The sequence below is a fragment of the Solanum dulcamara genome, chromosome 10 (genome assembly GCF_947179165.1).
Source record: "Solanum dulcamara chromosome 10, daSolDulc1.2, whole genome shotgun sequence".
NCBI lineage: Eukaryota > Viridiplantae > Streptophyta > Magnoliopsida > Solanales > Solanaceae > Solanum > Solanum dulcamara.
In genome coordinates this window covers 14,420,653-14,448,037 of record NC_077246.1, presented here as the reverse complement: position 1 = coordinate 14,448,037, position 27,385 = coordinate 14,420,653, and the positions used below count along the sequence as shown (strand labels likewise).

At 35.7% G+C, this 27,385-nt stretch overlaps 2 protein-coding genes across 2 annotated transcripts; both read right to left on the bottom strand.

Moving 5' to 3' along the window:
- Positions 1–1,662: 1,662 nt before the first annotated feature.
- LOC129905059 (agamous-like MADS-box protein AGL92) lies at positions 1,663–2,370 on the bottom strand. The gene has a single exon (XM_055980439.1). The coding sequence runs from the start codon at positions 2,368–2,370 to the stop codon at positions 1,663–1,665; it is 708 nt and encodes a 235-aa protein (XP_055836414.1).
- Positions 2,371–26,603: 24,233 nt separating this feature from the next.
- Positions 26,604–26,993, bottom strand: LOC129905058 (uncharacterized). Its single transcript, XM_055980438.1, has one exon. It carries the CDS (start codon positions 26,991–26,993, stop codon positions 26,604–26,606), a length of 390 nt encoding a protein of 129 aa, XP_055836413.1.
- Between the last annotated feature and the right edge of the window lie 392 nt (positions 26,994–27,385).

Genomic DNA, 27,385 nt, shown 5'->3' with positions numbered 1-27,385 from the left:
ATTGTACTGTGTCTATCTATCACAAAGGTAGCATGGCTTACTTAGTTGGGTTGGACAAGGTTGATTTTGATGTGATTCTTGTCATGGACTGGCTTTATTCTTGTTATGCCTCTGTTGATTATACTACTTAGATTGTTAAGTTCAAATTCTCGAATAAGCTTATATTAGAATGGAAAGGTAGTCTTGTCATGCCTAAGGGTAAATTTGAAAGGTTTTGAATTTAGAAGGCCTAAGTTATTCAAAAGTTGTATTTGGTATCAACCTGAGTAGTATCTATAACTTGTGTAATGCATGTGAAGGAAACTAAATGGTTAAAGTAAAATGACATCATGTTAATAATATCATGCAATAGACCTATTTATTTACTTAAGGTTTAAAGTTTGGTTGTTCATTATTATTATGATTGTGATTTTGTATGTTATTTGTGTTGACGGTTGGATAAGTACCAGCCGGTAAAAGATACTAACGATTGTCTTGGGTACCACGTGTGGTATAAAATAATAGTTGGCTCGAGTATCGCACTGGTACACTAATTATTTGTGTGTGGTTTCCATTAAAGGACCAGGTATAAGCATTTTGTGATCCTGTGGGACATGTTTCATGCATTTGTTGATTCAAAATATTGTTATTGGAAATCTGTATTATATTGTGACTGCTTGGATATATATTGGCCTGTTTTACTATTATGTGGTTACTTGTTTGTATTGATATCTTTGGAACTGGTTGTATGATCGTACTAGTATATTGTGGTTGTGTACTCATACTGCACTTGACTTTTCTTATTGAGTATAGGGCATATTTAGGAGGTTGATATGATACCTTAGTTAAGGGACGCTTGACTTTCGAATCCAAGGGTGAGCTACTATTCAGGGCTCCCATGGGTTCATATTCATCTCTTTGTCCATATTTTCGAACATAGATATTTCATAGACTTGAGTTTATTGTTTTCTTAGTTGGGGTTGCATCCTCTTATTTCAGACATTTAGAGTCTTGGTAAATGACCTTCATGTTCTAGGGGGTTATTTTTCATAAATGATTTTATGTTGATCTAATTGACTTTATGGGAACTCAAGATTTGTTTGTTTAAACTATTTTACTCCTATGGATTGCATGATTTTTCTTCTTAAAATGGGTTGGTGGATTAAGTTGGATTAGTAATTGGTTTTCCCACCGAGAGGTTAGTATGGGTGTCCCTCATTGCATGTCAAGGTCGTGACAAGATATGAAGGAATTGAAAAAGAAGAATAACGAAAGTTCAGAGAAGAAGAGAAAATGGGGAAGAATAGAGGATGGGAAAAGAATAAGAAGAAGATATAGGAGTGAGAAAGAGAAAAAGTACGAGATAAAAATTGTGATCTTTTAAATCGGAATAATTATTTTGATAGCTTATATAGGCTGAGGTTTTTTAGAATGAGTTGTTTAAATCAGACAATTATAAGTAGGGTAAGAATTTTAAGACTTTACAATGCATATTAAAATACATTTTGTATCAAATATAAACAGATAAGTTCACTTGTCCAACAAAAATAAAACATCCTTCATAAATAACTGAAATAAAAGTACAAAAGCACAAAATGGATGGAAAAATTACACAAATTAACATTAAAACTATAAAAAAACAACATATGAAAATAAGGATTGAACAACATAAGCATTACACTATCAATCCAGGCCCTTGGAATGTCCATTATCTTCGGCACTAATGTCATCGCCTTCAGCTGGTGCAAATGCGGTATTGTTTGCATCCCCTGTGCCAAAATAATTGCGGTTAGTAGACATAGTCTTAACAAACCACATGTCACTGTTTAAGTCATCCATTGCATTTGGTAATGGGGAAACATTTTCATTAACTATCGTAAAGTTTGAGAGAGAAATTTGAGATTGAGAAGGCTGATGTTGGTTATTGACTTTTTTCTTTCTCTGATGAAGTTTAGCTACTATAGCAGATGAAAGCTTTAATAAACCTTGAATTTCTCTAACAGAAAGTTCAGCGATATTCTTTCCCTCCACAACTTGATTGAAGAGGATTTTCATTTCCTTCTCCTCATTCATTTTTTCTATTTTCCTAATATTTTCTTCTTTCTCATTCACTTTCTTTGAAATATACATTTCATGTTTCATTAACTTTTTAAGCCTTTCAGACTCGGGAAAGTTTGAATACCTCATTAATACCTCCCTAGCCATATTTCTAGATCTCCAAACAATGGGTTGGTTTTCTCCTGGGCTAAAAATAATAATCGCAACATCAACATCACATAAAACAGAAAACTCTTCTGCTTTCTTGAATAAACTAGTTGCCCTTTTGTCTAAAAGGGAGTTTCTTACATCTTCACTACTGTTCCTAGTATGCCTAAGCCTTTTTCTATCCATATTTGATACTAAAATATAAAAGTCACTCTATTTAGGAGTAGAATACATAAATTGTGAAAAGGGGGTGTGCCTTTTATAGATGCGTCACATGAATTGTTACTATAGTCCATCAAGAATTTTTAAGTTTATTGAGCCAATTTTGTTAAATTATTAAATTAACTGATTTGCGTAATCTGATTCCAAGAAAATTATTAGACTTTTTAAATAAAATGATAAATTATTACACGTCATATTCCATAACTATTTTTGGAGTTAAAAAGTGCAATTAATTAAATTGGGCACGATAACATTTGGAAGAAAAATATTTCTATGGAAAATATGTTAGTGTATTCTTAGAAATATTTTTGGATAATATTTCAATATTGGAATTGAATTTTTATATATATGATTTTATCGTGCAATCCATAGGAAAAAGTATGAAAATTAAAGATTCATAATAAAATTTAAAATTAAAGATTAACAATTATTGTACTGATTGAAGTAAGTCATGAAATATGAGTCGAGAATTAAAAAAAGAAAAATAATTCATTTTTCATAATATGACATGCCATTATAATTTTGTAAGATGCTGAAATATTCTAAGTTAAGACCTGGACCATCATTCTTATGCGTATGGAATCATACTAAGTGATTCTACCCTTGCATATAAGTTTTAAGGTCAATTCCTTAATGTGATAATAGATTTGAGATGAATTAAGGTCACAAGAATCCCTTAGCACAAAGTTGAGTTGAAACTTTTGTTACCGATTAGGTCTTGATATGAGATTTTATAGAGTTAGGTGATCCCATGACTTCTAAGTTGTGATTTTATGTTGAGGTCCTTTCCTAATGTATTTGAAGTGTATTGAAAGTGGTTTAAGGTCATAAGGGACCTCCAAAGTTTTTCAACCCTAAATATTACTAAAATAGCCCAGACGAGAGATTTCTTGCATAATACATCATCCCCAACTATTTTTGTAATTCTGAGGTCGGGATATCGATCGGTGCAAAAAAATTAAATGGGACAATGGTTCCGATTGAATTTTAGGTCAATCGGATCAAAAATAACTTTTCGAAGTAAAACTACAAAAAATAGAAAATTGCGCGACAGCTCTGCAATAAAAAAATTATTTTTTGATTTTCAATGGTCCTAGATGGTTATCGAAAGTTTTTGTAAAAAAACGAAGTAGAATGAACCACCAACGCGACGTGGAGGTGCTCCATGACAGTTCAAAATTCACAATTTTAAAGAGGGGCATTCCAGACATTTCTCCTCCCCTCCTATACTTAATCCATGACTGATATTGGTCATTTTCGACTTTAAAATAGTTTCTAAACATTTCTAACTCCCTTGTGCGCATTCTAACTAGTGTCCTAGTGCTAAGGAGTGGGAAAAAGGATAAGGTTCAAAAGTTCAAACAATTTCTTGCCAGAATGATTGTCCTATCTTCATCCAAGGTATGTAAGACGAAACTAAAGAATGGACATTGTTCTTCCATGTGCCTCGTGATTTTTATAGGGTGATTTGTAAATGAATTGAGTCCCCATAATTGTGTTTCTTAAGAATTTCCCCCCCTCTCTTATATTTAACCCATGACTGATCTAGGTCATTTTTGACCTTAAAAGAGTTTCTAAATATTCCTAAGTCCCATTTACGCATTATAACTAGAGACCTAGGGCTATGGAGTGGAGAAAAGGATAATGTTCAAAAGTACAAATGATTTCTCACCAAACTGATTTTCCTATCTTCATCTAAGGTATGTAAGGCTAAACTAAAGCATGGAGATTGTTCTTCCATGTGCCCCATGATAATGATAGGGTGATTTGTAAATGAATTGAGTCCCCATGATTGTGTTTCTTGAGAATTTTCCCACCCCTCTTATATCTAACCCATGACTGATATAGGTCATTTTTGACCTTAAAAGAGTTTCTAAACATTCCTAAGTCCCTTCTACGCATTCTAACTAGAGACCTAGGGCTAAGGAGTGGAGAAAAAGCTAAGGTTTAAAAGTTCAAGCAATTTCTTGCCAAGTTGATTGTCTTGTCCTCATCCAAGGTATGTAAGGCGAAAATAAAGCATGGAAATTGTTATTTCATGTTCCCCATGATTGTGATAGGTTGATTTCTGAATGAATTGATTCTCCATGATTGTGTTTCTTGAGAATTTCCTTAAATTTAATATATTTTACATAATATTGTGTAATTGATATTTTCCTACGAACTTGTTTCTTGAAAAAATGATTTAAACTACTTATTTCATAAACCCTAATAGTATTTTGACTAATATTGAACATATATGCCTAAGGATTAAGTCTACAACTTTAAACTTTTGAATGTATGATTGTGATTGAGATGTGAGCATGATGATAATTTTGATGAAACTTGATAGTCCTTTATATCTTTATAATTTAACTCAATTGAATGGTCTCGACTAAATATTGTCATAAATTATTATCCCAACTACTCTTAAATGATTGGGAATGATTGGATAATTGATCAGTTGAAAGGATTGATTGGATCTAACTGATGAACTGATAAAAGTCCGTATGAGACTTCTTGATTAATTTGATTGGGATTGATTGTCTTTTGATCATTGAGTATTGGGAGGAGTATCGAGCACTAAATTAGGTAAGAGTAAGAAATGACTCAAATTCAATAACTAGGTCGCCAAATATAAGAGAGGATTGAACCATTAAGTTGGATATTTTCCCTAATTTATTATCCTGAAAAGATATGATTTGATTGATTGTTGGATCCATGATTGGTAGATTTTTCCTTTACCTTGGCAAGGTATTGGACTGTTGTGGCAATAACAATGAGTTTGTTGTACGATCACTGGCTCATAAGTGATCATTGTTGGATAAGAGAAACTCTCATATAGGTCTTGATATTACTCTGATTGGATTGGATTATATATGATTGGCCTTTGTCTAAACCTTACTCTTTCTTTAGACGTATGACATCTTGATTGAGTTACTTGAGTTGATGCTATTCTGCCTTATGCCTATTTAATTCTACCATATTACATACTCATACATTCCATTTACTAATGTCTACTTGGACATGCATCATTTTATGACGCAGAGGTAGGTTGTAGAGATCATCAATAAGTATCGTTGAGGATTTGTTCACATTCTACCTGATTGGTGAATCCTCCTTTCTTTCAGAGGATACCACTCTTTTATCATCTAGCTTTAGAGTTTATATTTTTATTTTTATTTTTATTAAAATAGCCATAAATCTATCATTGGCACCACTTAGACAGTTTATAAAGGTTTCATAGACTAGATTGTTAATTTATTGATTTGATATTGTCTTTTGGCTAGTTTCATTCATAGTAGTTTTGTTGATTGGATTGGATAGATTGTTGGCCTTTGGCCTTATTATATAAGTTATCTATTTGATCATCTTGATGAGTTATTATCTATTTGATCATTTTGATGAGTTATTATCTATTTGATCATCTTGATGAGTTAAGTTTTCCACTTATAGAATGTTTATTGAATGAATGTGTGAACAAGCCTAGTGGTTTGCTTGGGGACTAGCAATAGTCTCTGAATGTCGGCTATGCCGAGGGTACCCCCTAGAGCATGAAAAATTTATTGTTAGAGCACAAAGTTTAAGAGTGCTAAGTAGACTTTGAAGCCATGTCTAGTAGATCCTTGCTTATGGAGATGTTGTGAACCACACTTATAATCAGAATGCTATAGGACATTAGGAATTGTTTCACTTATAATATATTGAGTTTGTGTGATATAGTTTAAAACCCTATAAAATCTATTCTAATTCATGTGTTCATATTTTGACTTTAGATCAATCCTCCAAGAAGAGATGTCAGACTAGTTAGGGGAAAGGTGACCTAGCTATGCCTATAGAGTAGCCACTACAGGCTGACATCACAAATTCCAAGCTTTGCCAGGCCATTCAAACTTTGGCTCAGGTACTGATAGAACCAGTTGCTAGACAGGGAGCAGGTAGACAAGATTCTTCGGACATATCTAGGATCTGTGAGTTTCTAAGAATGAACTCCTTGAGTTTACAGGGTCTACACCCAGAGAAATACATTAAGGAGCTATAGAAAGTGTTCAGGTTATACATATGGCCGATGCTGATAGAGTTGAGTTGACTGCCTACTAGCTCAAGGGTGTGGCTAGAATATGGTTTGATCAATGGAGAAATAATAGATCAGAGGGTTCACAAGTGCTGACTTGGGAAATGTTTGAGAAAGCTTTCTTGGCTCATTTCTTCTACAAAAAGATGAGAGAGGGTAAGGTAAGTGAGTTATTAAATTTCATATAAGGCTCTATAATTGTGAGAGAGTACGGTCTCAAGTTTATACAGTTGTCCAATTATACTACGGAGATGGTTGCTGATATGAGGAGTAGGATGAGATTTTATATGGCTTGATTGGGTCATTCGACAAAGAAAGAGGAAAAAGGATCAATGCTGGTTGAGACATGGATATTGGTAGGTTGATAACTTATGTGCAGTAGACAGAGGAGGAGAAGCTACAGGACAGAGAGGAGTTTAGGATCAAGAGAGCTAAGACATCCAGCTATGATGCTAGTAAGAGAGGTAATAAGAATAAGAGTCATTTCTAGACAGGGCCATCTAGGCTAGCTCTATCATCTGCTAGTGCACCTGTACCCAGGATCAGAAATAAGCAGAGGATCCAAAATTTTAGAGCCCAAGCTTCCTATTCATAAGCTAGTGTGGCTCAAGATTCTAGAGGTAAGCCACCATGTAGAAAGTGTGGCAAACTTCACATAGGTGAATGTTGTGGGAGAGGGAATGGGTGTTATAATTTTGGCCAAGTGGGTTATATTTAGAGAAATTGTCCGAGGTGGTCCAGAAATGCCCAATATTTTACTCCAGCACAACCAGTTTGAGGATGCCAAAGGGGTGCTACTTCTAGCACAAGAGGGAGTACAAACCATTTGTATTCCATGGGTAGACTTAAAGATCAGGAGAACTACCCAAATTTTGTGACGGGTATAATTCGAGTCTCTTCTTATAATTTTTATGATTTGTTTGATTTGGGTGCCACTTTGTTTTTTCTAACTCCTTATGAGGCTAATAAGTTTTATAAAATCTCTGAGTTTCTTCTTGAGCTTTCAGTGTGTCTACTCTTGATTGTGAGTCTATCTTAGCTGAGAGAGTGTATAGAGATTGTACTATGTCTATCTATCACAAGGGTACAATGGCTGACTTAGTTGAGTTGGACAAGGTTGATTTTGATGTGATTCTTGTCATGGACTAGTTTTATTCTTGTTATGCCTATGTTGATTATATTACTCAGATTGTTAAGTTCAAATTCTCAAATAATCTTATATTAGAATGGAAGGGTAGTCTTGTCATGCCTAAGGGTAAATTTATTTCCTACCTTAGCGATACAAACTTGATCTCTAAAGGGTGTATTTCTCACATCATTAGAGTCAAGGATAATAGTGTTGAGTCTTCTACCCTTGCGTCAGTGCTGATTATAAATGAGTTTCCTGAAGTGTTTCTTGAGGATCTGCCTAGAGTCCCTCTTAATAGGGAGATCTACTTTGGGATTGATGTTCTGCCCGATACTCAGGCTATATCTATTCCACCTTATTGAATGTCTACTGCCGAGTTAAAATAATTGAAACTGCAATTTAAAGATTTTCTAGATAAGGGCTTCATTAGGCTGAGTGTCTCACCTTGGGGATCTTCTGTCTATTCGTCGAAAGAAGGTTCCTTAAAATGTGCACTGATTACCTACAATTGAACAAGGTCACCATAAAGAACAAGTATCATCTACTAAGGATAGATAATTTGTCTGACCAACTTTAGGGTGCCATTTATTTCTCAAAGATAAACCTAAGATCAGGTTATAATCAGTTGAAGGTGAAGGAGTATGACATCCTGAAGATAACTTTTTGGGCACATATAGCCTTTTTGTGTTCTTGGTCATATCCTTTGGGTTGACTAATGCACCTGAAACCTTTATGGATCTCATGAATCGGGTGTTTAAGCCGTATCTTGATATGTTCGTGATTGTCTTCATTGATGATATCCTAGTCTACTCTAAAAATTAGGAAAAGCATGCCTATCACCTTAGAGTTGTTCTCCATATTTTGAAAGACAAGGAGTTGTATGCAAAGTTCTCCAAATGTGAATTCTTGCTTGCACTAGTGGCTTTCTTAGGCAGCATTATATCTGGAGATGGTATTAGGGTTAATACCCTGAAAATTAATGTTGTGAAGAAGTGACTCAAACCCATATCCCCAACTGATATAAGAAGATTCTTAAGTTTGGATGTCTATTACCGAAGGGTTTCAAAGGGATTTTCAACCATATCATCCACATAGACTAAGCTGACCAAAAACAAGGCTAAGTTCCAATAGTCTGATGCTTGTGAGGAGAATTTCTAGAAATTGAAAACCAAACTGACCACTGCTCCTGTTTTCACTTTGCATGATGGAACAAAAGCTTTTGTGATTTATTGTGATGCTTCTAGGGTTAGCTTGGGTTGTGTATTGATGGATAGGGGAAAGGTAATATCTTATACTTTTAGACAGCTTAAGGTTCATCAGAGGAACTATCCAACCCATGATCTTGAATTGGTTGATATAGTATTTACAATTAATATTTGGCGCCACTATTTGTATGGAGTACATTTTGATGTGTTCACCGATCACAAGAGCCTGGAATATGTCTTTAGTCAGAGGAAGCTAAACCTGAGGCAGAGAGTTGGCTAGAGTTGCTTAAGGATTATAACATAAGCATTCTCTACCATCCAGGTAAAGCTAATGTTGTTAGAGATTGTCTTAGCAGGTTGTCTATGGGTAGCACGTCCCATATAGAAGAGGGAAAGAAAGAATTGGCTAAAGAGGTACATATATTGGCTCAATTGGGAGTTCTACTTGAAGAGAATAATGAAGGTAGAGTTAATCTTCAGAATGGGTCTACATCATCCCTTATGACAGAGGTGAAAGAAAAGCAAGATGAAGATCACATCCTACTTCAGTTGAAAGAAGTTGTTCATAAACAGAAGGTAATGATTTTCCATAAAGGGGGAGATGGTGTTGAGGTACCAGAATAGATTATTTGTCCTGAATATTGATGATATCCAGAAAAGGATTATTAATAAAACTCATAGTTCTTGATAGTCTATTCATCCTGGTTATACAAAATGTACCATGACTTGAGAAAAGTCTATTGGTAGAATGGAATGAAGATAGATATTGTATAATTTATTTCCAAGTGCCCGAATTGTCAATAGGTTAAAGTTGAGTATCAAAGGCCATCTACGTTGGCTCAAAATATAGAGATTCCAGAGTGGAAGTGGGAATTGATAAATGTGGACTTCATTATAGGTTTTTCGAGGTCCCGTAAGCAGCAGGATTTGATTTGGGTGATTGTGGATAGGATGACTAAATCAACCCACTTCTTGGTAACAAATACTACTGACACCGCTGAGGACTATGCAAGATTGTATATCTGAGAGATTGTCAGATTGCATGGGGTTCCCTTGTCTATCATATCGGATAGAGGAGCTCAATTCACTTTGCCGTTTTGGAGATCTTTTTAGAAAGGACTGGGTTCAAAGGTGAATCTTCGTACAGACTTTCCTCCCATACAGGTGGACAGGAAGAGTGCATCATTCAAATATTAGAGGATATGTTGAGGGCATGTGTACTTGACTTCAAAGGTAATTAAGATAATCACTTACCTCTCATTGTATTTGTATAAAAAATGGCTAACACACAAGTATTAAGATGTCTTGGTATGAAGCATTGTATGGGAGGGGATGTAGATCACCAATTGAGTGGTTTGAAGTTGGTGAAAGTGAGTTGATTGGGAGTTATTTTTTTTACCAAGATATGGAGAAGGTGAAGGTTATTCGATATAGGCTGAAGACAACCCAAAGCCACCAGAAATCATATATTGATGTGATAAAGAGGGACTTAGAATTTGAGGTCAATGATTGGGTGTACCTGAAAGTGTCACCCATGAAGGGTGTCATGAGGTTTGGGAAGAAGGGAAAGCTTAATCCTCCATACATTGGTCCTTACTAGATTATGAGGAGGATTGGGAGTGTCGCTTATGAGTTGGAGTTGCCTTCTGAGTTAGCCTCTACTCATGCGGTATTTCACGTCCTGGTGTTAAAGGAGTGCTTGGGAGATCCTTTATTGGTAGTTCATATTGATAGTATTGGAGTAAAAGATAGTATGTTCTATTAAAAGATTCTGGTTCAAATCCTTAATCATTAGGTTTGCAAGTTAAAGACCAAAGAAGTTGCCTCAGTCAAAGTCCTATGGAGAAATCAATTTATTGAGGAAGCCACATGGGAAGCTAAGAAAGATATGAAAGTTAGATACCCGTGTCTATTCGTGCCTAATGATGAGAATGTTGAATGTCTCTACTCTTGAATTGAACTGATTTATCTATTCTCGAGTTTGAATAGTTAATTATCGAGATAGATTGATTGTGGATTGGTTGATTTAATTTAGTCATGATTGTAATTCGTGCCTCTATTCTATTCCTATTTTACTCTTCATTCGAGGGAGAATGATCCCTTGGGTAGATGTTTTAACACCCTAAAATTTGCTAAATTAAGACCCGAACAATCTTTCTTATGCATATGAGATCATACTAAGTGATTCTACCTTTACATATAGGTGTTAAGGTCAATTCCTTAGCGTGATAATAGATTTAAAATGAATTAAGTTCACAAGAATCCCTTAGCACAAAGTTGAGTTGAAACCTTGGTTACCGATTGGGTCTTGATATGAGATTTTATAGAATTAGGTGATCCAATGACTTCTAAGTTGTGATTGTATGTAGAGGTCTTTTCCTAACATATTTGAAGTGTATTGGAGGTGGTTTAACGTCATAAGGGATGTCTATAGTTTCTATACCCTAGATATTACTAAAATACCCCTAGATGAGAGATTTCTCGCATAACACAACTTCCCAAACGTTTTTAGCAAATCCAAGGCAAGGATATTGATCGACGCAAAACAATTTAGCAGGACTGTGGTCCTAGTCAAATTGTTGATCAATCGGATCAAAAAATAACTTTTCGAAGTGAAATCATAGAAAATAGAAAAATGCACGACAGCTCCACGATGCGGAGCTGCCCAAAAATAGGTCAAAATTTTAGTTTTTGATTTCCGACGTTCCTAGATGGTTATCAAAAGTTTCCATAAAAAATGAACTAAAATAAACCCCCGGTGCGACGTAGAGGTGCTCCACAACTGTTCAAAAATTGCAATTTAATGAGGGGAATTTCAAACTTTTACCCACCCTTCCTATACTTAAACCACGACTGATATAGGTCCTTTTTAACCTTAAAAGAGTTTCTAAACATTCTTAAGTCCCTTCTACACATTCTAACTAGAGACCTAGGGCTAAGGAGTGGAGAAATGGCTAGGGTTCAAAAAATTCAAACAATTTCTTCCCATATTGATTGTCCTGACTTCATCCCAGGTATGTAAGCCTAAAATAAAGCATGGAAACTTTTCTTCCATTTGCCTCATGATTGTGATAGGGTGATTTGTGAAGAAATTGAGTACCCATTGTGTATCTTGAGAATTTTCTTAAATTGTTTACATAATGTTGCGTAATTGATGTTTTTCTACAAACTTGTTTCTTCAAAAAAATGATTTAAACTACTTATTTCATAAACCCTAATAGTATTTTGACTAATATTTAATGTATGTGCCTAAGGATTGAGTCTAGAGCTTTGAACTTATGAATGCATGATTGCTATTGGGATGTGAGCATGATGACAGTCTTGAAGAAACTTGATAGTCCTTTATATCTTTATAATTAAACTTAATTGAATGGTCTCAACTTAATGTTGTCATAAATTATTGTCTCAACTACTCTTTAATGTTTGGGAATGATTGGATAATTGATTGGTTGAAAGGAGTGATTGGATAGAACTGATGAATCGACAAACGTACATATGAGACTTGTTGATTTGATTGATCGGGATCGATTGCCTTATGAGCATTGAGTCTTGGAGGAGTATCTAGCACTGAATTGGGTAAGAGTATGAAATAACTTGAACTCAATAACTACTTCTCCAAACGTAGGAGAGGATTCAACCTTAAGTTGCATATTTTCCCAAATTTATTGTCCTAAAAACCCTAGTAAGGTATTGGATGGTTGTGGCAACATCAATGAGCTTGTTGTACGATCACTAGCTCATAAGTGATTGTTTTCAAATAAGAGAAACTCCCATATAGGTATTGTTAGTAATCTGATTGAATTGGATTGTATATAATTGTTCTCTTTCTTTAGACGTATAACACACTGATTTAGTTACTGAAACTTGATTGAGTTACTTGAGTTGATGCTAATCTACCTTATGCATGTTTTATTATGCCATATTACATACTCGTACATTCTATGTGCTGGCGTCCATTTGTACTTGCATCATATTATGATGTAGAGGTAGGTTCTACAGATCATCAATAGGCGCACCATTGAGGATTTGTTCACATTCCAACTGACTTGTGAGTCCTCTCTGCTTTCGGAGGATACCACTGTTTGATCATCTAGCTTCAGAGTTTAAACTTGAATTGTTATTTTGATTAAGGTAGCCATGAACCTGTCATTGGTATCACTTAGATAGTTGATAGAGGCTACACAGACTAGATTGTTGATTTATTGATTGGATATTGTCTTTTGGCTAGTTTCATTCATACTAGTCTTGTTGATTGGGTTAGATAGATTGTTGGCCTTTGGCCTTATTTTATTAATTATCTATTTGATTGTATTGATTAGTTAAGTCTTCGGTGAATAGAATTTTGATTGAATGAATATGTGAACAAGCCAATTGGTTCTCTTGGGGACTAACAATAGTTTCTGAGTGCCGACCACACCTAGGGTACCCTCCCGAGCCGTGGCAAAGTTTTTATTATTTTTTGGAAAAGAGTAGTTTTCAAACTTAAGTTAATCAATAACCAAAAATGTGTTTGTTAGGAAATATATTGTCCAATTTGCCAAATATATACACCTCTAGTATATTATAAGATACATATAACAGTGCACTAATGTTTTCGGCATTGTCATCAGATATCTCAAAGATTATGATAGTGTGAAGTCAAGAGTGTTCTGGTGTCTTAGTTATCAATCAATTTTTATTTTATTTCTCATGCTATTTGAGTAAACATATTAAGCCTTCAATTACTTCAAATGTGAATTTTTTACTCATGAATTATTAATCGTTCCATAATTTAATTTTTTGTATGTGATATTAAGCTTGTAATGACAGTATATATTCTAGGGTAAGTTTTTTTTAAAAAAGAGCCAGAATTGTCACGACCCAATTTCTCAGGTCATGATGGCGCCTACTATAATCCACCAGAAGGCAAGTCGACCCATAAGCCGGAACTATGAGAACGGGATATTAAGGTAGAAGACCAATAATGCAATCTAAAACAGTAATGAAATAATAGGAATATACATGAACGGGCGGAAGCACAGATAAATAAATACAACTAAAAAGATTTCTCCCAGAACCTAGATGTCACTGTATAGAGCTACTACCAAAAAGAGTACAAGTCCCAAAAGAGGACCACAGAAACAAGGCTATATCAAAAGAAAAGGATAGGAAAAATATATTGTATAGAGGGAGACCGGTAAATCCAGAATGCTATGTGCTCACCCTCGCCACTGATCAAGACAGTTGTTGGCTCGAATCAACGCCATAGCTAGTTCTCGGACCTGCATCATAAAAAACAATATAGAGTGTAGTATGTGTACCAAAACAACAAGTACCCAGTAGGCATCATAGGCTGTCTAAGCAAGATAAGCAAAAGTAAACTGAAATGTGAGAAGATAACCACATTCACAAACAGAGCAAGAAGTAAATGTAGGTATGTATACGACCCTACTCAACAAAAAAGAGAAAACATCTAGCTGAATCCGCTAGGTTCTCATAAACCCAATGGGTACGCTCGTGCACAAGTCTAAGATAACAACCAGATAGACTCCCATAAGACTGACAAGAGCAAGGATAGTTGAAGGAAAAAGAAAGGAGTCAATAGAGTTCCAACAATACCAGCATCTCTCGAACTTGAACTGAACCATCCCCATACTCTGAAACTTTAACCCAAACCCAAAAGTAGATGAAGACTTAAACCGAAGATTCATTAGGGAATCAGGAATTGAACCACGTGTAGGTTGCACCATAGACTTCAACTGGGTAACTATAGCTAATGAGTCGACACGAGTAAGCTAGACCATGAACTTTAATTGGATAACTGTAGCCAAGGGTCTAACACAAGTAAGCTAGACCACAAACTTCAACCGAGTAACTGTAGATAAGGAACCGAACATAAGTAAGTTGGACCACGGACTTCAATCGGGTAACAATAACTAAGAGATCAAACCAAATTAGAACCAGCAACCAACCGAGCATCACGAGGAGTACCTCAAACAAAGTTCCATCAACACCTCACTCCAACTTGAATAATATACAACAAAACTTATCATAAGGACCCCCAGAATCAAGAACCAAGCGATACAGGATCGATAGGAGAATAGGGAATTATAGAGGTAAGGTCACAAGCTGTGTTACTACCTAGCTAAAACTCAAACTATCATACTAAAGTCTTCTATATTAGTCTACAGGGAGCTAACCATATGAAACAACGTCGGAGAAGTTCTAAGGCCAAACGGTACCAAAATCGTGCAAGCCTAAGGCAACACTAGTCTAAGCCTTGACTAAGGCTAAACATTCTTCCAAACATATAACCATAAGAACATCATACATCACAAGGTATGGATGATCAACAATAATATCAGTTATGTTTAAACAATCCAACAATTTCGTGAAATAGAGCCTAAGACATGAATTTTAAGAATTTAGCATGTTTTACACCCAAACACCTCCCACTCATACAATTCAATATCCAATTACCTAAACAAGCTCGGTCTCACGATGGAAAAATCGTAGACTACCTGTAGGCCAACCATGCGTGCTCCAACTCACAAAACTAGATATTTTCCCTTTTGAGCGGCCTCCGAATGCTGCCGCACTATCAAAAATAAAATCAAAATGTTAATACGGTAGTTATGACACAAATTATCAAATTCAGAGATGGGCTAATTTCCAAGTCAAAATTCGAGAATTGAGGGACCCACTTCTTAATTCACAGAATTGACTTGGTTAACAAGATACAACTACTACCCCCAACTCATGTTCCAAAAGGGAACACAATTCACAAACTATAACAGACCCAACCCAAACATGCATTCATGATGAACTTCATGGCCCAAGAACTTAGATACACATGGTAAAAGGAGAAATTTACCTCTAAGAAAGCCTCAACTCTTAATTTTGAACACACCATTGGGTTCCCGTCGAAAATCTACATACTTTAGCCATTTGAATTATCCAAATCACCCAAGAATTGAAAGAGAAAATAAAGTTTGAAGTTAGATATCAAAGCTAGAAATTTGGACTTAATGGGACTCATCTGTCAAAAAAGCTAATGCCTGCTAGTCTCTTAAGCTACCACCTCAAAGAGGCGTGCATCGCTTTAGCGATAGGTAGCTTATGCAACACCTGCCCAAGAGAGTTGGTAACTATAGTGAACTCCTGACCGCTTTAGCAGAACTCGCATTAGCGACTGAGAGTCTCTTTAGAAACGGCACCAGACCCAGCTGGTGCAAAAATGAGCTTAGCATGCCAATTCCTCCGATGGGGTGCTCGGGATTTGTTCGGAACCCTGTGTGCGAAAACTAGATATACTACTCCACCAAATTTGATGTTACGGACTCAATGACGCATTCAAAATTTTCATACGAGGTCATTTTAACGAAAAGTAAGTCTCACCTCCAAGTGCCATTTTGAGCATATTTCCACAACTGGCTTCGAGATTAGACCGGAAGCCTCGAGAAGCGAACGAAGGATCATTCTAGATCAAACTCGACATTCTAGAACTAACTGCATTGTCATAATTTTGATTCGAGTATATTTTCCAAGAATATTGACCAAAGTCAACCATAGGCCAAGTTTCGAAGGCAAAAGTTCCAATTGGCTTCAAACTCGTACCGATTGCCTCGGTACTCATGCCTACCATGCTACTAGCCTAATTTGGCAATTTCGAAGCTAATGAAACCGTCATAATTCCATTCTAAGGATTTTTTCCTGAAGTTACTAAAGTCAACTTTTCAAGTTTTAAAAGCTCCAAAACAAGGAAACGAGCCTAAAATCCAAACGAACGACCAAGTGACCGAACAGTCTGTGCCAACAATTCAAAATAACTTGGCATCACTACTAGAACACCATAAACGACGGAATGAATGTTGTAATTCAAAAATAATCTGGAGGATCATTACAAGAATATAACACATTTTTTACACAAGAGGAATAAGTCCACACATTTGAATTAATTAAAGGTTAAACATTCTTATTCATACAATAAAAGAACTAAAATTAATTTTTTTAATAACTGACAGATCAGAGAGTAATATTTCCCAATAATTTCTTATTTAAGTATTTTAATTAATTATTTGAAGCTAATGATCAATTTGTAATATCATTACCATTTTATAATCCCAAATAATATATAGTCAAATTAGATATTATTTTAATATTCTTACCCATTTTAATCATAAAAATATGATATAATTTTGATATTTTACCATTCATAATCATATAACATTGACTTGCCAATATTACAAGAAAACAAACTTATTTATAATTGAGAGAGGAGTGCTATACAATAATTTACTTTTTAAGGAATTTGAAGAAATCATATAAGACTAAAACGATTAATTGGTAATGACATTACCATTTTAGACTCCTAGACAATATCTAGTCCAATAAGATAATGTTATAATACTTTTACCTTTTAAATCAATCAAACTAGATCTTCGTTTAATTATTTACCATCCATAATTATATAATTATGAATTTCCTATATCACAAAAAGTAAATTTATATTTATTAATAATTTAGAGACGAAATTGTTAATATCTTCGATAATTTTCTTATTTAAGCACTTGAAGAAACCTTCTAAAGCTAAAATGATCCATTAATAATGACATTACCATTTTAGACTCTTAAATAATATCTAGTCCAATAGGATAACATTTCAATACTTTTATTTTTTTAATAATATAAACAAGATATGCTTTTAATATATTATTATAATCATATAATTATGACTTTTCTAAATCGCTATTCTATTCTCCATGCAAGGAAAATCACGTCACATATTCACAAAGTATCAAGGTCATCATCACATCAATTACATCAATATAGATCAACAAGTTGCCATTTTATTACCCCTCTTGTTCATTAATAAGATCAATCAACATGAACAAGTAACCCGAACCAATTCTTATTACTCTCCAATACAAATAATAAGAAATACGAGATTCTTTAATGAAGGTGAAGAAGTTCACTTGCCTCAAATCAATCACAATCTACTTAAAACATGGGCCTTGGGCCTTTCCTTTATGTTGGCTCTCTGAATCAATAAAATCTATTCAAATAATGATTCGCAATAAGAATCTGGAACTAACAACGCCAATTTCACTAAATTCAGGCAAAAGGGTCAAAACTACTAAAAGTTCTGATTCTAAAAATGAGGTTAATTCTGGGATTTGTTGCTTGAAAATATTCCTCAAGAAAATTAAAATTCATTAGTGAAAACCCTTTCAAAAATGGAGTCAAAAACAGTCCATAATCACCAATTTATGAAAACCTTGATCTTGAGAAATTTCCAAAATTTGAAGTCAAAAATCGAGAATTCATAGTTGAATCACAATTTAACCGATGGGTATTGACGAGTCTTGGTTAAAAATACTTACCAATCAACAAGTATTGAAAAACCACTTTAAAATCACCTATCTCGAACTCTTGGGTACCAAAAATGGTAAACTAATGTTGAAACCCCAACAAGACTCACTCAGATGTCGCTTTCACGGACTATTGATCATTTTCACAACTATCAAGATCACGACCTATGGCCACTTAAGCGAGCCCCAAAAAATTGGCGCCCTTCCCAAAAGCAAAGGGTTATTACAAAAGAGATAGTTGCAAAAGCGACTGCCCTTCAATGATAGCGAAGCCTGGGCACCAGATACACAACAACTTAATCTAAGTTCACTTTTTCTACCGAATGGACCTTCGGGATTCATTCGAAACCCCGTGCACACAAATCATATATGCTACCATACTAAATTTGATGTTCCAGACTCAATGGAATCGTATGAATTCAAATTTGAGGTCTCCTAGATCTGAAATCCATTTAGTCGCAACTAAACTAGTTTAGGACTCAAAAAGACCAAAACTCCCTCGGACCTCCAGAAAAATATACTGAAACACTTCCTAGTCCTTAAATTACCTCCTGAATCCAATGAAATCATCAGAATTCCAATCAGAGAACCCACACTCTGATTGTTGACCAAAGTCAAATCTTAATCTAAAATAACTCAACCTTCCAACTTAAGACCTCAAATCCACGAACAACTTTAATTTCAGAAACAAAATTTCTCCTAAACCGAATTCCACATTTCAAAGTTGATGGAACTGATAGAATTCTATTCCGAGATTCGCAGCTCCAATTTATACCAAATACCACTTTTGAACAACTTAGGCCATTAAAACTAAAAAAATTCCAAAACACTCAACTTTTCAAAGAATTTCAAAAACCAACACCAAACCCTGATCAAATATGACCTAGGTTAACTATCAAGAGGGTTAAAATGACCATTTTAGAAAAGAAATCCCAAAGATGACCTCAAGGGTCATTACATCATCCACTACTAAAAACCATGTTCATTGTTAAATATAAAGTAAAAGAAAGTACTAGAAGCCTCAAAAGCCTAGCAATATCGAGCATGCATGTCAGACTTTGCCTCCCAAGTTGCCACTCAAATTGAGTGGTGCTTCCACTAAACCTTCACTATAGCTATGTCTTTGGTACTCAACTTATGGACGTGTCTGACCATAATAGCTAGGGCTCCTCCTCAAATGTCAAATCTGGTCACGACATAATTTCTCAGGTCATGATGGCGCTTACTATGATCCACCAGTAGGCAAGCCGACCCATATCCCAGAACTACAAGTAATGGGATGTCAGGGTAGAATACCAACAATCTAATCTAAAATAGTAAAGCAATAATAGGAGTATACAATCAATGGAAAAAAGCATTAAATATATATATAACAAAATGGATCCCTCTAGAAAATACAAGTCACATGTACAAAGGTTCTAATAAATGAGTACAAGTCACAAAAGTGGACAACGAAAATACAACTATGTCAAAAAGTAAAAGATAAGCAAAATATATGTACAAAAGGAGTCCGGTAAATATAGAACATAATGTACTCACCCTCGCCTCTGATCATGACCACAACTGGCTGAAATAAATGCTGGTAGGTAGTACTCGAACCTACATCACAAAAACAGATATAGAGTGTAGTATGAGCACCCAAAATAATAGGCACCCAGTAGGCATCATAGGCTGATTGAGCAAGATAAGGAAAAGTAAACTGAAATGCAAGTAAAAGATCATAACCAAAGACAGGGAAAGAAGTAAATGTGGTATGTACACGAGCGTACTAGCAAACAAAGAGAAAGAATTAAACTAACTCCATCGAGCTCCGATAAACCCAATGGGTATGCTCGTGCACAAACCAAAGAGTAACCACCTGTACGAACTCCCATAAGCCCAACAGATGTAAGAATAGCTGAAAGAAAATGAGCGAAACCAAAGAATTTCAATAATATCACCATTTCTCAGAATTGAACCAAATCAATTCCAAACTCTAACACCTCAATCCACAACTGAGAGTAGATGAAGACCTACCCGAAAATTTCATTAGGAAATTAGGAATTTAACCACGTACAAGCTGGACCACGATCTGCAATTGGGTAACGGTAGCTAATGAGTCTACATGAGTAACCGTGTGTTATAAGGAGTACCCCCAAATTGAGTATCATCAATGCACCACTCCAGCCCAAACTAAATATAACCCGAATCGCAGTGAAAATATCAATAAAAATCAAGAACCGAGTGATAAAGAACTAATAAAAGAATAGGGAATTATGGAGGTAAGGTCAAAAGCTGAGTTACTGCCTATCTAAGGCTCAGACTATCAGACTCAAGTCTGTAATATTAGTCTACAGGGTGATAACCATCCGAAACGATGTCAGAGAAGATTTAAGGCCCTACAACACCAAAATTACGCAAGTCTAAGGCAACACTAGTGTAAGCCTAGACTAAGGCCAAACATGCATCCAAACATACAACCGCAGGGACAACAATCATTGAAGGATAGAAACAACCAACAACTACAGAAGTCATGCTTACACAGTCCAATAATTACCCAAAATAAGGCCTAGGACATGGATTCTAGGAATTTAGCATGCTCGACACCCAAACCCCTCAAAACTCATACCAATTAATGTACAATTCCTAAACATGCTCAATCTTACGAGGGGAAAACCATAGCCTACTAGTAAGCCAACTACGCACACTCCAACTCAGAAAACTAGAGATTTTCTCTTTTTAGCGGCCTTTGAATGCTTTCATCCTATCAATAATAGAATCATAATGTAAATACGGTCATTATGAGACTAAAATTATCGAATTCAAAGATAGGCCAATTTAGTGGTCTAAAATAAAAAACATGGGATCAGCATTTGGAATTCAAAATTAACCCCAAGAATAGGCTCTAACTACTACCCCCAGCTGATGTTCCACAAGGGAACATAATTCACACACTAAATTAACCAAACCTTAACATGCACAAGTGATAAACTACCAATCTCAAGACACTAGAACGTAGGAAAATGGGTTGGTCGCTTTAGCAAATTCCTGGATGCTTAAGCGACACCCTCTTTAGTGATCTGGGGTCCCTTAAGTGGTGGTACCAGATACAGCTAGTGAAAAACAAGTTTAGCATGCCAGAACCTCCGATAGGGTGCTCGGGATTCCTTCGGAACCCATGCATGCAAATAAGATATGCTACCCCACTAAATTCGATATTTCAGACTCAATGGTGCATTCAAAATTGTCATACAAGGTCATTTTCATGAAAAGTGAGTCCCACACCTAAGTTCCATTTTGATACCATTTGAATAACAGGCCTCAAGATTCTATCAAAGGCCTCAAAAAACAAATAAAGGGTCATTCTAGACCAAACTCGATATTTCAGAACTAACTGCGCTATGAGAATTTGCATCTGTGCTTATTTTCCATGAATGTTGACCAAAGTTAACTATAGGCCAAATTTCAAAGGCAAAAGCACCCAATGGTCCTAAACTCATACTGATTGCCTTGATACTCATGCCAACTATGCTACTAGCGTAATTTGGCCATTTTGGAGCTGATGGAACCTTCAGAATTCCATTATAAGTTTATCTTATTTAAGTTATGAACGAAGTTAACTTTTCAAGTTATAAAAGCTTTAAAATAGGGAAATGGTCTTAAAACCCAAATAAACAACCATGCAAATTAAAAGTCAGCACCAGCAAGTTATAAATGAATTGGAGTGGCTAGAGGAATGCTCTAAATGATGGAATGAATGCTTAAGTTTAAAAATAACCTGGAGGGTCATTACAACATCTACTACTAACAGAAAATTCATCCGCATATCATGCTCGGTCTCCCAAGTAGCTTTCATGATTGGACAATGCCTCAAACGTACCTTGACCACAGGAATGGCTCTGGAATGCAACTGTCTGACATCTCTGGCTAAAATAGCAATTAGTTCCTCAATATATCTCAAATGATCATCTAAGTCAACTACGTCATACTGAAGCACATGGAACTCACCCAGGCTCACTCAAAAGGACCAATATACTTGGGGATAAGCTTGCCCTGACTTCCAAATCTCATATCACCCTTCATAGGTTATACACGGAGGAACACTTTGTCACTAATAAAAAATCTCAATGGTTGATGCCTATAATCAACACAACTTTGATGTCTACTCTGAACTATCCTGAGCCTATCCTGAATAACCCTTACATGATCTCAGGCCTCCTGAATCAAGTCTATACCGCACGGACTAGACTCCATAGACTTAAACCAATTAATGGGAGAGTGATAATACCTGCTATCTGAGTACTAGAGTGGTAGCTGTTGTTGTATACAAACTCCGCCAAAGGCAAAAAACTTATCCCACTGACGCTCAAAATCCACAACACAAGACCGCAACATATTCTCTAGAACCTTAATTGTGTGCTCCGATTGACCATCAATTTATGAATGAAAAGTTATGCTAAGGTCAACACAGATACCCAGCTTGCCTGAAAATTCCTCAAAAAATGAGATATGAACTATGAGCCCCAATCTAAGATGATAGAAATTGGCACACCATAAAGATGAATCACCTCCTGGATATAGATATGAGCTAACCTCTCAACACTGTAAGAAGTATGAATGGGAATGAAGTGTGCTAACTTGGTCAATCGATCCACGATGACCTAAATACTATCAAGACCATGGGAATTGTGAGGCAACCCCATAATGAAATCCATGATGATCTACTCCTATTTCTACTCGAGAATGGGTGATCTTTGAAGCTAACCACCAGGCCTCAAATGCTCGACCTTAATCTGTAATATCTCTCATCAAGCCCCTCCACTAGTAGTTCTGCCTTAAGATGTGATACATCTTCACGGTGCCCGAATGGATGCAATATTTAGAATCATGGGCCTCGCTAAGGATCAACTGAATGTAGCCCCCAAATCTTAGAATAAAATTCGACCACCAAACCTCAAAACCCCATCTGAATGTAAGGTTGTCAGGCCGGCCTCACCTCCTAAAATGCTATGTCAAAGTGTAACTAAATCCTCATCCTCAAACTGACGGCTGCGAATCTGGTCCAGTAAAGATGACTGAGCTCCAATATAAGTTAGCACACACTGATAATCAGAGATATCAAGCTAAATTATTCAGTTAGCAAAAGACTAAATGTCCAAAGCTAATAGTCACTCCACAGTATAAAGAAAGGCTATACCACTAATACTCACTGCCTTCCAACTCAAGGCATCCGCTACTATATTTACCTTTCCTAAATGTTAGAGAATAGTATGTTCATACTCCTTCAGGAGCTCAATCCAGTGGTGCTTTATTGAATTAAGATCCCTATGACTTATAATATACTAAACGCTCTGGTGATTAGTGTAAATATCGCATCGAACTCTATACAGGTAGTGCCTCTAGATCTAAAGTGCAAAATTTACCACCGCCAACTCTAAGTCATGAGTGGGGAAGTTGCACTCGTGCATCTTAAGCTGCCATGACACATAAGCAATAACGTGATCCTTCTATATCAGTACACAACCCAAACCAACACCTAACGCATCACCATAAATGGTGAATTCCTTGCACTCAACTAGAAGAGTTAATATAGGAGCAGTGGTAAGAAACTCCATAAGCCTCAAAATGCTACTCTCACACTCCTCCAACTATAAAAAGGGACACCCTAGCAAGTCAATTGATTCATAGTTGTCGCTACAGTAGAAATCCCATCAACAAAGAGCCTACAGTACCCTCCTAATCCAATAAAGCTATGAATATCAATAATAGAGGTAGGCTGGCCCAATCATATATAGCCTCAATCTTTGCCAGATCTACCATAATGTCATCCTAGGATATCATATCCCCAAGAATGCTACAAACTCAAGCCAAAACTCGCACTTTAAGAACTTGACAAAAAGCCATTAATCTCTAAAAGTCTGGAGTACTACTCTCAAATGCTGCTTATGCTCCTCCAGGATCCTTGAGTATAACAAAATATCATCGATGAAGACTATGAAAAATTAGAAGGCCTAAGTTATTCAAAAATTGTATGAGGAGTAGGATGAGATTTTATGTAGCTTGACTGGGTCGTTCGACAAAGAATGAAGGAAAAGGATTAATGCTGGTTTAGATATGGATATTGGTAGGTTAATAACTTATGTGCAGCAGACAGAGGAGGAGAAGCTACAGGATAGGGAGGAGTTTAGGAGCATGAGGGCTAAGACATCTAGCTATGATGTTGGTAAGAAACGTAATGAGAATAGGAGTTATTTCTACATAGGGCAATCTGGGCCAGCTCTATCATCTTCTAGTGTAGCTGTACCTAGGATCAGAAATAAGCAGAGGATCCAAAACTTCAGAGCCCAAGCTTCCTAGTCATAAGCTAGTGTGTCTCAAGATTCTAGAGGTAAGCCACCATGTAGAAAGTATGGAAAACTTCACATAAGTAAATGTTGTGAGGGAGGGAATGGGTGCTATAAGTGTGGCCAAGTGGGTCACTTTTAGAGAAATTTTCCAAGGTGGTCCAGAAAAGCCCAATATTTTACTCCAGCACCACCAGTTTGAGGATGCCAGAGGGGTACTACTTCTAGCACAAGAGGGAGTACAAACTGTTTATATTTCATGGGTAGTCGCCAAGATTAGGAGAACTCCCCAAATTTTGTGACGGGTATGATTCGAGTCTCTTCTTATGATTGTTATGCTTTGTTGGAACTGGGTGCCACTTTGGTCTTTTGTAACTACTTATAAGGCTAATAAGTTTTATAAAATCTCTGAGTTTCTTCTTGAGGTTTCAGTATGTGTACTCCTGTGTGTGAGTCTATCTTAGCTGAGAGGGTATATAGAGATTGTACTATATCTATCTATCACAAGGGTACCATGGCTCACTTAGTTGAGTTAGACAATATTGATTTTGATGTGATTCTTGTCATGGACTGGCTTTATTCTTGTTATGCCTCTGTTGATTGTACTACTCTGATTGTTAAGTTCAAATTCTCGAATAAGCCTATATTAGAATGGAAGGGTAGTCTTATCATGCCTAAGGGTAAATTTGAAAGTTTTTGAATTGAGAAGGCCTAAGTTATTCAAAATTTATATTTGGTATCAACCTGAGTAGTATCTATGACTTGTGCAATGCATGTGAAGAAAACTAAATAGCTAAAGTAAAATGACATCATGTTAATAATATCATGCAATGGACCTATTTATTTACTTGTGGTTTCAAGTTTAGTTGTTCATTGTGATTGTGTATGTTATTTGTGTTGACGGTTGGATAGGTACCACGCTGGTACAAGATACTAACGGTTGTCTTGGGTACCACGTGTGGTATAAAATAATAGTTGGCTCGAGTATCGCACTGGTACACTAATTATTTATGTGTGGTTTCCACCAAAGGACTAGGTATAAGCATTTTGTGATCATGTGGGACATGTTTCATGTATTTGTTGATTCAAAATATTTTTATTAGAAATATGTATTATATTGTGACTGGTTGGATATATCTTGGCCTGTTTTACTATTATGTGGTTACTTGTTTGTATTGATATCTTTGGGACTGGTTATATGATCGTACTAGTATATTATGGTTGTGTACTCATACTGCACTTGCTCTTTTCTTATTGAGTATAGGGCATATTTAGGAGGTTGATATGAGACCTCAGTTAAGGGACGCTTCACCTTCGAATCCAAGGGTGAGCTACTATTCAGGGCTCCCATGGGTTCATATTCATCTCTTTGTCCATATTTTCGAACATAGATATTTCATAGACTTGAGTTTATTGTTTTCTTAGTTGGGGTTGCATCCTCTTATTTCAGACATTTAGAGTCTTGGTAAATGACCTTCATGTTCTAGGGGGTTATTTTTCATAAATGATTTTATGTTGATCTAATTGACTTTATGGGAACTCAAGATTTGTTTGTTTAAACTATTTTACTCCTATGGATTGCATGATTTTTCTTCTTAAAATGGGTTGGTGGATTAAGTTGGATTAGTAATTGGTTTTCCCACCGAGAGGTTAGTGTCGGTGTCCCTCATTGCATGTCAAGGTCGTGAAAGGATATAAAGGAATTGAAAAAGAAGAATAACGAAAGTTCAGAGAAGAAGAGAAAATGGGGAAGAATAGAGGATGGGAAAAGAATAAGAAGAAGATATAGGAGTGAGAAAGAGAAAAAGTACGAGATAAAAATTGTGATCTTTTAAATCGGAATAATTATTTTGATAGTTTATATATGCTGAGGTTTTTTAGAATGAGTTGTTTAAATCAGACAATTATATGTAGGGTAAGAATTTCAAGACTTTCGTATGCATATTAAAATACATTTTGTATCAAATATAAACAGATAAGTTCACTTGTCCAACAAAAATAAAACATCCTTCATAAATAACTGAAATAAAAGTACAAAAGCACAAAATGGATGGAAAAATTAAACAGATAAACATAAAAACTATAAAAAAAACCAACATATGAAAATAAGGATTGAACAACATAAGCATTATACTATCAATCCAGGCCCTTGGAATGTCCATTATCTTTGGAACTAATGTCATCGCCTTCAGCTGGTGCAGATGCGGTATTGTTTGCATCCCCTATGCCAAAATAATTGCGGTTAGTAGACATAGTCTTAAAAAACCACATGTCACTGTTCAAGTCATCCATTTTATTTGGTAATGGGGAAAACTTTTCATTCACGATCGTGAAGTTTGAGGGAGGAATTTGAGGTTGAGGAGGCTGATGCTGGTTATTGACTTTTTCCTTTCTCTGATGAAGTTTGGCTACTATAACAGATGACAACTTTAATAAATCTTGAATTTCTATAGCAGAAAATTCAGCGATATTCTTTCCCTCCACAACTTGATTGAAGAGGATTTTCATTTCCTTCTTCTCATTCATTTTTTCTATTTTTCTAATATTTTCTTCTTTCTCATTCACTTTCTTTGAAATATATATTTCATGTTTCATTAACTTTTTAAGCCTTTCAGACTCGGGAAAGTTTGAATACCTCAGTAATACCTCCTTAGCCATATTTCTAGATCTCCAAACAATGGGTTGGTTTTCTCCTGGGCTAAAAATAATAATCGCAACATCAACATCACATAAAACAGAAAACTCTTCTGCTTTCTTGAATAAACTAGTTGCCCTTTTGTCTAAAAGGGAGTTTCTTACATCTTCACTACTGTTCCTAGTATGCCTAAGCCTTTTTCTATCCATATTTGATACTCAAATATAAAAGTCACTCTATTTAGGAGTAGAATACATAAATCGTGAAAAGGGGGTGTGCCTTT

Coding starts and splice junctions, on each gene's coding strand:
- LOC129905058 (XM_055980438.1), bottom strand. CDS start 26,993: ATGAATGAGAAGAAGGAAATGAAAATCCTCTTCAATCAAGTTGTGGAG.
- LOC129905059 (XM_055980439.1), bottom strand. CDS start 2,370: ATGGATAGAAAAAGGCTTAGGCATACTAGGAACAGTAGTGAAGATGTA.